We start from the raw sequence: 13,386 nt of genomic DNA on the forward strand, positions 1-13,386 counted from the left end.
TATGCCAAATCAAGCTGCAATACTGGCACACACTATCATCTGTCTTTTTTCCCCCCTATATCTTCCTACAACACTAGTGCGCACAATATCTGCCCCCCCCATGTTTCAGTCGTTCTGCCCCTAAATCACCGTCCATACCCATAACATAAAAACAGGCCACCCCAAAACATCCCGGACCACTATTTTTACAGAAACATTTTTCCATAGAGGTGAATCGATTGTAAGTTTCAGTTTTCCTCAGCTTTCAGGTTACCCAGTTACGCCCCGCCTACTTCCTGTGGCCATCGGTGACGTCACTTCCGTGTTTCTGTACTGGCAGCTACCACAGTAAGGAGAATATATAGCAGGTAATAGGATAATATTTTATATTTATCTTTTGTATTATTACCCAATCCCCACTGTTGTTTCTGCTTTCATCTTACATATTCATAGTGAATCTGAAAATATAGAAATTATGTTTCTCTCCTTTAAATATAAAATATTGTATATTGTTCACACTCAAACTTGTTTTTAGGGATAATTTGTTGTGGAATTATAAATTTTACCTGCTGTTCTATTTAATGCTTATCAATGATAAATAAAATTAATTATATAAATTCCAGCACGTGCTTCCCCGGGTCCAGAGTAATTTAGGTATCATGTTCGCTTAAAAACATCAGATGATTCCAACTCCAGCTACATTGTAATGGTAATATATAACTATAAACTATACCTGAACTGTTTACAGCAACTTTAATAATCCAACAAATGAATATCAATGCTAAGGATACAAATCTATCATCCAAATAATGGTTGCTGTCATTACAGAGAAAACATTCTGTACAGATTACATGACCACCTCAATGAGGATGGACGAGGATCGGAGTCACATGACTGAGAAGATATTAAACCTTACCCTGGAGATCATCTACTTGCTGACCGGAGAGGTGGGGAGGATTCTGGGAGATCACATGACATCGGTCTGATCTGACCGAAGTGGTGGGGAGGGTTCTGGAAGATCACATGACATCGGTCTGATCTGACCAGAGTGGTGAGGAGGATTCTGGGAAGTTTATATGACATTTGTGTTTCTATTTCTCAACAGAGTTTTTCCCCAATAAAATATGGTGACCATGTAACGATCTCAGTGCCTTCATCTCACTTCCTGACACCTGGGAGATACAATGACAATAAGATTCTAGATGTCACCAAGAAGATCATTGGGCTCCTGACAGGAGAGGTGAGCGGTGCCGGGAAGTCTGGGACATTATTATGGGATGCTTCTGAATGGTGACTGTATCATTGTGTGTGTCAGGTTCCTTTAAGGTGTCAGGATGTCACTGTCTATTTCTCCATGGAGGAGTGGGAGTATTTAGAAGGACACGAGGACCTCTACAAGGACGTCATGATGGAAGCCCACCAGACCCTACACCATATGAAAGGTCCATCTCCATTCCTCAATATAATGTCATGTCCCCAACAACTGGGGTGGGTTCGGTGCAGCTGCAATATCATTCAGTTTTTGTTTTTTGGATTTTTTCTCTCTAGCAGGTGTACGTTCAGTGGCGGGTGTTCGGAATACTTCACTCACAGGAAAAAAGATTAGAAGATCAGCAACTCCTCTTCACTCTGAAACTTCTATTTCTAGAACAATCCATCCCAGTACAGACAGATCCTGCAATCAATCTAATCCCCATGGAATTTCTGGTAGCATAGAGAATGTTTCACACAGAGATGAAAACACATTCCCATCACCCAAAGCCAATGAGTGTTTATCATCTAAACAATGTCTTGCATTTGATCAAAGTACACACAGAGATAAAGTACCATTTCCATGTTCGGAGTGTGGAAGAAGTTTCACTCAGGAGGATGACCTTCTTAAACATCAGAAGAGCCACACAGGGGAGCGTCCATTTCCATGTTCAATATGTGACAAGTCTTTTTTTCGTAAACCAGACCTTCTTACCCATGAGAGAATACACACGGGAGAACGTCCTTTTTCCTGTTTACAGTGTGGGAAATGTTTTATTCAGAAAGGTGCTCTGACTGCACACCAGAGAAGACACACGGGTGAGCGTCCTTTTTCTTGCTCAGAATGTGGTAAATGTTTTGGCGAGAAAGGATCCCTTCTTAGACACCAGAAAAGACATTCAGGAAATCGTCCCTATTCATGTTCAGAGTGTGGAAAATGTTTCTTTCAGAAAGACGAACTTGTTTCACACCAAAGAAGCCACACTACTGAGCGAACTTTTTCGTGTCTAGAGTGTGGGAAAAGTTTCACTCAGAAAGTATATCTTCAAAGGCACCAGAGAAGTCACACAGGGGTGCACCCTTTTTCATGTTCAGAATGCAGCAAATCTTTCCTTCGTAAAGCAGAACTTCTGACGCACGAGAGAAGACACACGGGCGAGCGTCCTTTTTCATGTTCAGAATGTGGGAAAAGTTTTGCCCGGAGAGGAGACCTGATGTCCCATAACAGAATTCACACGGGTGAGCGTCCTTTTTCATGTTCAGAGTGTGGGAAAACTTTTGCTTGGAAGAGAGCACTTATGTCACACCAGAGAAGACACCGGGGGTTGCGTTCTTTTCCATGTCCAGAGTGTGGGAAAATTTTTGCTCAAAAAGTAGCACTTACTGCACACCAGAAAATTCATACAAGGTAGCATTATTTTTAACGCACAGAAGGCAGGAAATATTTTTCAAGGACATCTTTATGGCACCAGAGGTGCAGGATATGCAGGAGAACTTGCCGATGCTGGTGAGATGAGCTTCTTATAGAGTGCTGCATTCATAGAGCAGTTTCTGTTGGGCCATTTCAACAATACTCATCATGGTCTCGGGTCTTTGAGAAAGAGGAAACAATCTTACCCAGCACTGTAAATCAAAAGATAAAAAAATTACACAGCCTTAACATGGGACAGAAGACCAGACGACCTTTTTGTGAGGTGGACAGTACGAGGACAAGGTGGTGGTACTTGGTATGGTTGAGGGACCACAAGTTTACCACTCTAAGGGGTGCCTATAAGATGTGTACCATTCTTTAAAGAAGAAGAAGACATCAAAGAATACAACAAACATTACACAAACCATAGCAATAAGAAAAATAATGGCATGGCCCCTTTTCAAAAGTTTGTAGTAGTCTTTGCTTACGGACTTAACTGTTTACTGACTGCCGAACTTATGATTGGCTCTCCCAAAATGTACACTCTACAAAACTGCACAGTGTACAGCCACACAGGGTCTCCTCCTAAGGCTTTCGGGCTCCATCTTTCTCCTTCCTCCGCGATCCTTCATGAACTTGTCAATGACAGGTGCGACACACTTGCAGCGCTGCAGTCTTTATGCTTAATGACCAAATCGCTGAACCATGAGATCTCGGGAATAGAACCTGGTTGTTAAGCGAGGAGCATCTGTATTGTTTATGACCCCCTTTACCATCAACGAAGGCATGCAGTGTTTTGTGATAGTTGTGGACGTGGCCGTTGACTATCTCAGGTGGTAAAGCTGCCCATTCTTCTTGGCTGAAAGCCTCCAGGTCCTGTAAATTCTTGGGTTGTCTTGATTGAGCTTCAAGTTTTGAAGTGCCACCAAAAAAGGTCCAGTGATATATAGGTCATGAGACTATGGTGGCCACTCAAGCACCTTCACTTTATTCTGCAGTAGTCAACTTGATCATGTCCTTTGGATCGTTGTCATGATGGATGATCCAGCTGCATCCCAAATGCAATTTCCTTACAGATGAATACACGTTTTTTTTCCCAATATTTTCTAGCAACATGCTACATTCATCTTGCCATCAATTTTTAACTAGTTTCGCTGTGCCTCCCTGGAGCAATAAAGATCCACCTCCATGCTTCACAGTAGGAATGGTGTGTTTTCATCATAAGCCTTGTGTCTTATTCAAAGAAAGGGTTAATGGTAGTGACCATAATTACCCCTAATTGGAACATCAGCCCACACACACAAGGGAATGCCAACTTATATGCACAACTGAATGTCTCATTTACCTTAATGTTGAACTTTAAGTAAATGGCAAAATCCATATATTTAGGCTTTTTGACACGCCAATGGAAAAAGATTTACATGACTGAGTGACAAATCCAGCAAAAGATTATTTTTTTTCTAACAGTTTTGTTAGGAGATGCTTATCTGACTGACAATCCTGTTCTGTGCACCATCTCAGTATCGAAAACAATATTTTCTGTTCAGCTATGTCACTTGCAGCGGCAAGGAGAACTAAAAAAATAGCAGCAGCCCCTGCTTACCTTTAGCCGTTCAGCCTGATGTATTTTATTGGCATCCCCAATGCACACTGTGATTTTAAAAGGCAGATTAGTTCGTAACTCTGTCCTGCACTGCCATTGGCTTCTGGGACGTTATAACCTCTCTGTACTCAGCCACCAGTGCCTGTTGTAGCATTTAGCTGGGCTAATCTGTAGGGGAGTATGTTGCTGAGTTTCGCAGCTGGGGTGTCAGTTCACGCTGGAATGATCCTGCACTTAGAAGTCAATTTTGCTTGGGCCTGTCCAATGCTGTTAGGGACATTCTTGTAAATCGCCAATTGCCAAGTTCTTTGGATGAGACTATCCAAATGGCCATCTGTCTGAATGCGCTAAACAGAGTAGAGCCTGGTTAGTACTTGGATGGGGGACAACCTGGGAATACCAGGTGCTGCAGGATAGACCAAAGAGCTCATCTGCTTTTAAAATCCCCTTCAGCCTGTACACAGTGGGTGCTGGGGATGCCGATAAAATACATCAGGCTGCATGGCTAAAGGGAAACAGGGGCTGCTGCTATTTCTTAGTTCTTTTTGCTGCTGCAAGTGACATCGCTGGACAGATTAAACAGTGTTTGGTACTGCAGTGGTGTACAACACCAGATCACCAGACAGATAAGTATCTCCTAACAATTTTTTTTCTAAATAATTTGGGTAACAATTGTAACAATGTTTAAAAGGAAGAAGGAGTTCTATCCCCATAATAGGAACATAAATAGTGATTTGGAGGATTAAGGATTAGGTGGTAACAAGTTGCTGGTATTTATTTATTGGTTTATTGTTTATGTAATATATATATATATAGTGAAATAAAAATTAGAAAAGCTGAAAGCTGGCCTTTTTTTCACATAATTTTTCCCAAATTTACTAACGCTTGCTTAGCTCTTACAGTGGAGCACAGGTACGAGGAAAAGAAGTGAAACCTTGATTTGAAGATGAATCTTGGAACCCCTTTTCCTTTCACTGGTGTCCAATCTCTTCAATTAACAGTCTCTCTTCCTTTCTGGTGTCAGCTCATTCATCTCATCAGCTTCTTTCCTGGGCTTCTCCTCAGCAGAGTTCATCAGTCCATCAATTTTCAGGACAATTGGTGGACTTCAGGGTCAACTGCTATCCCAAATGAGGAACAAGTTGCTACTTCTGCCACAAAGAATCAGGCTGACAGCTATTGAAACATGGGCACTGAGAAATATGTCACGTTGTAGCCCTGGCTTATATGTCCAGGGGAAGGGACATAGATCTGTATACACAGTAGAGAACACACCGTCTGCTACCCACTGCACTACACCAACTACCAACTCATCTATGCCAATTCACAGGGTACAATCTCAGCTAGAAATCCCCTAAAACGTCATTTGTTGCAGAAGGTGTGGAAAAGAATTCATTTGACACCCAAAAAATTGCTCAACGAATAGTTTTGGATAAACTTTCCAAGAGTTGCATTATTATCCAGCACAAGCTGCAGAAATCTGTGTACATGACTTTGAAATGAAGACTGCAGTTCCTCCTTTTGCCACAAGAAAAAGATTTTTACATGCTGTAAAGGTGATGCAAGGACAGGAAGTGATGTAAAGAAAGGAAGTGATGTAAAGGAAAGATAGGAAGTGATGTAAAGGAAAGATAGGAAGTGATGTAAAGGAAAGATAGGAAGTGATGTAAAGGAAAGATAGGAAGTGATGTAAAAGTATAAACAGGGACTTGTGGGCTAGAGATAAACTGGGCGGAAGTAGAAAGCCAAAAATCCTTCAACTGGCACCAGAAGAGGTAATGAAATAGTAATATTCATAAACACAAATAAAATATAATAGGTACAAATGATGATAGTAACTTATAACGAATAATAATTATAATATAGATTATACAGATAGCACAAATAATTTAGATAGCACAGATGTGGAGGTCTATGACAGTCAATCACAAAGCAAGAAAAGATAACAAACACTCAAGAATATGACTTAAAAAACATAATATTAAAAGTTGTGGAGACAATTCATGTTGCAGCATATACCACGCTGGGAATACAAATCCCCATCCCAATATTGTTCAAATAATTCACAATGTGTTATCTTTCTACAGCGGGAAACATTCTGTATGGATCACATGACTGCCTCAATGAGGATGGATGAGGACCGGAGTCACATGACCGAGAGGATATTAAACCTTACTCTGGAGATCATCTACCTACTGACCGGAGAGGTGAGGAGGATTCTGGGAGATCACATGACATAACTCTTATTTTTGTAAACATGCCCAGAGAGGTGAGGAGGATTCTGGAAGGATCAGATGACATTTGAATTTCCCTTTCACTACAGAGATTTCCTCCGGTGAAGTGTGGTGACCGCATGACCATCACAGTGCCTCCACCTTACTCCATGATACCTGACAGAAATGACACAAAGATCCTAGAAGTCACCCAGAAGATCATTGTTCTGCTGACGAGAGAGGTGAGTGGTGCCGGGAATTCTGGGAGATTATTATGGGAGGAGACTTTATTGTAAAGGAGAGAGCAGTACGGAGGATAGATCCCCCATCATCTGATAAACACATAGAGACAATGTATTCAGTCAGTGTGTGTGTTTCCTACAGATGGATCCAGTAATGGGAACCCACCAGAGAGATGTCCCCGTCCTCTGTATTCCTGGGATTCCACACAGGAAGATCAGGACATCCCTCACCATCATCAGGTGGATGAGAATCTAAAGCTTTTCCTATATTATACTAGTTAAGGTTGTACCACTAGCATGTTGGACATGTTTTTTTTATACCTTTTTTTTGTTTTAGGACAATAACTCAATTGACTTGAAAGCTAATATTAAAAAGGAAGTAGAAGAAGCTTATATGTCAGGTGATCAGCTATCTATGGAGGGGATTAGAATAGTGATATTGAAAGAAGAGGAATCTTCTCTTGATAATGGCACAGGTGAGTAACAATGTCTAAGAGGGAGGAAATACTGTACACCATATGAAAATTCCATCTCCACTCCTCAATAGAACGTCATGTGGGCAGCGCGGTGTCTCAAAGGTTAGCTTTTGAATTGCTGGGTCTCAGGTTTGAATCTCAGCCAGGACATCTGCATGAAGTTTGCATGTTCTTTCTGTGTTTGTGTGGGTTTCCTCCCACATTTCAAAAACATGCAGTTAGGTTAACTGGCTTCCTCTCAAAATTGACCTTGGACTGTATTAAAGACATATGACTATGGTAGGGGCATTAAATTGTAATGTTCTTATTTTTAATTTACAATGTTCTTTATTTTAAATTTCAGTACACATAAATAAAAATAGGTTCCATAGTCGTGGGATCCGATTGGATTTGTGTGTTCTCCTGCTGAGTACTTACAGAGTCTTTGTCACATGTCTTTCACCTTAATTATATCTAAATCCTCTGCAGATGTTGTCATGTGATCAGAAATGGTTCAGAGATACACCGATGCCTGGTTATGGTAATTAGAAGGGTTTTTGGAACTGATCTTTTTTTTTTTTGGGTGTCACCTACAGATTGAATATATCCAGGCTTTGCACTTAAGTCAGAGTGAATCATTGTTTAGGTGTATTTGACCTGCAGGTGACATGCTTTTGACCATCATTTCACCTCCTCCTAAGCTTCATCTGCCTCCCTCATCACTTCTGGCAGCTTTTATATGCTTACCTGCTGCATGCACTGACAGACTATAGGGCTTTGTAGCCATTTTCAATTTAAATATTACATCCTCTCTTTCACACCATATAAACACAACAAAATGTCTCCTAAATGTACACATACAGTACATCTTGGCTTGGTGGTGATCTATCCTCTGTACAGCTACCTGACAATGGTAGATCTACTGCTTCATGACCATCACTGGAGGTGGAAGTGGATGGGGTTCTGAATCGAGGTCCATATCTATGATGATGGTCACCTTCTGGGTATTACCCCAATTCAAGAACATAAGGAATTTATTTTTTTTTTTTTTTGGTTTTAAAGGCAAAGTGGGGGTGATGTATTGGCTTGGTGGTGTTTGCATATGGGTAGATATAGCACGGGGTCACTTCTGTACAGCGGAGCACTAGTACCGGTAGAAAATAGACTGTGAACACATGTGGGATCATGAAAGACGGGTACCCCCTGTATATGACTTATCATTAAAAAATCTAAAACTGAGGAGGGGATGATATATAATGTATAATATATAGAGAATTGCATAATATACAGTGTATAATAAATGGGAAATGAAAAAAGAAGGGGAACAATAAGGAGAACTAATAAGAGGAGTAGTAAACTGGTAGTCCCCGGGTTACATACGAGATAGGGACTGTAGGTTTGTTCTTAAGTTGAATGTGTATGTAAGTTGGAACAGGTATATTATTTTAGTAAATGCCATTAGGACAGATGTTTGTCTGAACATATTATTAGGCAGCATGATGTCAGTTATTGTAGAAAATCCTCACTGTGAGTTAATCACAAACAAAGCAAAAAAAAGAAAAATCCTAATAAAGCCTAGACATTCATTAACGTCTGGAGCAAGCTGTGCTTTGATATGCAAAAAGAAACAACTGCAGAGTTTGTCCTGGTCACTAAAGAGTTACAAGAGGCTACAGAAAGAGCTCAGTCCCTGAGATCACCCAAAACCTCAGCTGTGTTTAGCAAAAGATTTCTTCTGCAAATCATCCCCCCCCCCCCCTCCCACCCTTATAGCCTCTGCACAGGAGCAAGCAGGGAAGCCCCAATTGTCCGTATGTCGGATGTCCTTAACCCGGGGGCTACCTGTATAAGAGGAATGAAACAGGGGCAGGAAAACTAAGAGAGAAGGGGTATGGTAAGGATAGAAAGGGTGAATTGGAGGAAATAAATATGGGCGGCAAGCAAGGGGAGCCAAAAGTAGAAGTGGGGGGGGGGAAGAAATAGTTAAGGTTCAGAAATATAGCAGAAAAACTTGTGGATGTGAGGGAAGTAAACAGTGATGCCGTTTTCAAGTTATTCTGTTTCTTTTCACCTTTCACAATCTGCACATTCAACTCTTCACCTTTCACAACCAGCACCATGTAAACTGTTCCCAAAAAAAAAAAAATAATTACAAATGACCTGAAAAGCAGGCTGATGTTTGTAAACTAAGCTTTCCTATTGTAGTTTGACGCTAGAATATTCAAAATTCTGTGATCCTAAATTTTTGTGATTGTGCTATTTTTATCAGTTGTGGGTTTCAGCCCTTTTTACCAAGTCGAAATGTCAGGTGTTAAGGGGTTGAAGTTCAGAGCTCCCCCCCTTCCTCCCCATCTTCAGGGTCCTCATGTGCCAGGGATTTGTGATTGCTGAGTTTTTATCCTGTGTTGCTTTATTTAGTTTGTAGCAGAGCTTTGCAGTAGAACATAACCAAAAATTGACATTTCCTCTAACACCTTTCCTACAGGTGAATGTTATGAGAGTTCCCTTCATGAGGAAGATCTCCTCCCCCCTCTGAATTGTAATGCAAGAGATGAGGTCATTACACAATGTTCCCCAGGTGACCCCATGATTTCAGATGGACCACAGAGACTTTCCTGTGGAGATTTATCAATGGATTCCAATAATCCTGAGGCCTCTACTGTCACCAGCAAAATCCATTCAGATCCTAAATATATGGAAAGATCCTCTGATGAATGTCACCTCACGGGATCCTCTTCCACATATCTTGCAGACGACACAATCATATGTTCGCTACCCATATTCCCAACCGTAGACCAAGCATCACAAACACGTGAGCGGCCATTTCCGTGTGCAGAGTGTGGTAAAGGTTTTTCTCAGAAAACAGACCTTCATAGACATCAGAGAACTCACACTGGTGAGCGGCCTTTTTCATGTTCAGACTGTGGAAAGAGTTTCACATGTAAAAAAGTGCTTATTACTCACCTGAGAAGTCACACAGGTGAGCGTCCCTTTTCTTGTTCAGAGTGTCAAAAATGTTTCATACGGAAAGGTGACCTTCTTAGGCACCAGAGAACTCACACTGGTGAACTTCCTTACCTTTGTCCAGAGTGTGGGAAAAAGTTTGCTCAGAAAGGTGAACTTCTTGCCCATCATAGAATTCACACAGGGGAGCGCCCTTAGTTATGTTTAGAGTGTGGGAAATGTTTCAGACAGAAAGGAATACTTATAGCACACCAAAGAAGTCACGTAGGCGAGCGTCCGTTCTCTTGTCCAGACTGTGGCAAGTCTTTCACTCAGAAAGGAGGACTTCTTAGGCACCAAAGAATCCACACAGGAGAGCGTCCATTTTCCTGCCTAGAATGTGGGAAATGTTTCTTCCAGAAAGGAGAACTTTTGACGCATCAGAGAATTCACACAGGCGAGCGACCTTTTTCATGCTCAGAGTGCGGGAAATGTTTTACTCAGAAAGGAGTACTTATTGCGCACCGGAGAAACCACATGGGTGAAAGACCATTTTCTTGTTCAGAATGTGGGAAACGTTTCACTCAAAAGGGGCATCTTATCTCCCATCAAAGAAGTCACACAGGGGAACGTCCGTTTTCATGTCTAGACTGTGGGAAATGTTTCACAAGGAAAGGGTATCTTCTTAAACATCAGATCATTCATGTGAGCGAGCACCCATTTATATGTCCAGAGAGTGGTAAATATTTATTTCCCGAAAGAGATCTTACCACACAGCAAAATAAACATACCAAGGCCCGCCCTTTTTCCTGTCTAGAGTGTGGAAAACGCTTCACTCACAAAGGGGTACTTATTGCCCACCAGAGGAGCCACACAGGTGAGCGCCCGTTTGCTTGCACAGAGTGCGGGAATCGGTTCACACAAAAAGGACACCTCATTTCACACCAAAAAAGTCACACAGGAGAGCGGCCTTTTTCCTGTGCCGAGTGTGGGAAGTGCTTCATACGGAAAGAAGCTCTTTTCCGGCACCAGAGAAGCCACACTGGTGAGCGTCCATTTTCCTGTCCCGAATGTGGGAAATCTTTCATACGTAAAGCACATCTCATTGCACACCAGAGAAGTCACACTGGCGAGCGTCCTTATTCCTGTACAGAATGTGGGAAACGTTTCCTTGAGAAAAGGAAACTGCTTATTCACATGAGAATTCACACTGGAGAGCATCCTTTTTCTTGCCACGAGTGCGGGATGCATTTTATGTTGAAGTCGCATCTAATAAAGCATCGGAGGAACCCGTGTCGGCTGACGCAGACATCAAATCATTGCGGTGTTCCATCCCCGCATATTGACATATTGGATGGTGGTTTTGGGTATAAATAATTGTCTTGATGCTTTGTTATTTGTATCATGTTTGTTCTTTTGTTGTCAAGTTTTTTTAGTTGAAGTAATTGTGCGGTGAGTAAAATGGAAGGGAATCGAAAATTGTCTTAAGTTGTTCTTTTCCTCACAATACAACCCCTCAACTCGATACCAGGAGCGCAAATAGTCGGGGGGGTGGGGGGGGGGGGTTCAAAAGGATGAAGTGTGCACATGTAGCTCATTCATAGCTGCATATTTAGATCAAGAGGAAGGCAAGAAAAACACCTGGATCAATTTGCTCCAACAGGAAAAAAATCCTTCCTGATTCCATGAGGCAATGAGATGTTCCCTGGATCAGCAGTCTGTTATCTTTACCTTCAAAGTGTTATTCCCCAGTTATATTCTGTGCTTCTAGAAATCATCCAGCTTTTTCTCAAAGCAATCTATAGAACTTACTGAAACTACTTCCTGAGGGAGCCGATTCTACATTTTTTACAGACCTTACAGTGAAGAATCCCTTCCTTATCCGGTGATTAAACTTCTTTTCCTCCAGACTCTCTTGTTCTTTGTAATGATCATACAAATAGATGGGAAGAGAGTTTTCTATATGGACCATTTATATATTTATACAGGGTGATCATATCCCCCCTTAAACGTCTCTTTTCAAGGGAGAATGGATTCAGTTCAGCCAATCTCTCATAGCGGAGCTCCTCTGTTCCTTTTATTAGTTTAGTTGCTCTTCTCTACAATTCCACAATGTCCCAAAACTGGACTGCATATTCCAGATGTGGTGTGACCAATGCTTTGTACAGGGGCAGGATTATGTTTCCATCTCTGCAGTCTATTCCTCTTATTAAAAGAAAATACTTTGCTAGCTTTAGATTTTGCAGCTTGGCTTTGCATGCTGTTATTAAGTCTATTATCTACCAGAAACCCCAGATCTTTTTTTTTATTCCCATGTATAACCAGAGGCAGAGCTCTGATTTAGAGGTAGTGTCTGCAAATCAAAATGGACATGATGGTTGGACTGAGAATCCTGTGAAGAATTTGGGTTACACCTAGATGGGATGGTGACCTATCACACCTGGTCACCCTATAGGAGAGTAGTGTCCATACATACTGTTACATCAGCTAGAGTGTTGAATATCCATGGCATCACTTTGTGTGTAGACCTGCTCCCCTGCCATATAGTATGGTTGCTTCAGCCACCCTATACATCGCTACAGGATATGAGTCAATGGGCGAAACCACATTGGGCAGTGGGGGTAACAGGGGACATGCTGTGACCAAGCATTTCCCAATACTATAAATTATTAAGCTTTGGTTCCTGTACTTCTTCCTTGGCACGGGGAGATTCTTCAGGTTACACTGGGGATATATGAAAAGTGCTGTGGCCCATGAATAGCAATAGCAGATATAGGATTAGGATTGTTAAGGTTTATGGTTTAGGAGGACCTGCTACAAACCATCTCATCCTTTTTTGGAGCAGCCACCAATGTGCAAACAAGAAGGTTCATTCTGATAACAAGCTTTACCAAAAGACACATCAACCAATTGAAATCCATGCACCTGCATGAAAAGGAACTATTATAAGGTTTGGAGATTGACACCCAGTCGCGTTACTCTTTTCAACCAATGACTATTCTCTTCTTTCCCAAAATGTCCTGGGATAGCACGGGACAGTTACTAACAATTTACCGAATGATCAGAAAGAACCCTTCACCAACTGAACCCTCTTAAAATTCTTTATTTCCATTTCCCAGACGTGAGTGAACTAACAAATACACAATTTACCGTGTTTCCCTGATGATAAGGCATCCCCATCAAATAAGCCACCCCCCGATTTTTGCTCAATACATTAAAGCACCCCCCTCAAATAAGACACCCACCGATACCTGCCACTGTGTGCCTCTGCTGTGACTCCTCGGTGCTG

General features: G+C 41.6%; 1 protein-coding gene and 1 long non-coding RNA gene across 2 annotated transcripts; both read left to right on the forward strand.

The window, feature by feature from the left end:
• Positions 1-648: 648 nt before the first annotated feature.
• LOC140338891 (uncharacterized) lies at positions 649-11,576 on the forward strand. The gene is given in 5 exon segments (XM_072423210.1): positions 649-926; positions 1,085-1,219; positions 1,295-1,421; positions 1,531-2,638; positions 9,608-11,576. Coding segments are annotated over 5 exon segments (3,375 nt in total). The 5' UTR covers positions 649-788; the 3' UTR covers positions 11,475-11,576.
• LOC140339159 (uncharacterized) lies at positions 5,365-6,720 on the forward strand. The gene is made up of 3 exons (XR_011922378.1): positions 5,365-6,019; positions 6,332-6,451; positions 6,568-6,720. It is a non-coding gene; the product is annotated as an uncharacterized lncRNA (long non-coding RNA).
• Positions 11,577-13,386: the final 1,810 nt, after the last annotated feature.

This window comes from Pyxicephalus adspersus, chromosome 10, assembly GCF_032062135.1.
Source record: "Pyxicephalus adspersus chromosome 10, UCB_Pads_2.0, whole genome shotgun sequence".
NCBI lineage: Eukaryota > Metazoa > Chordata > Amphibia > Anura > Pyxicephalidae > Pyxicephalus > Pyxicephalus adspersus.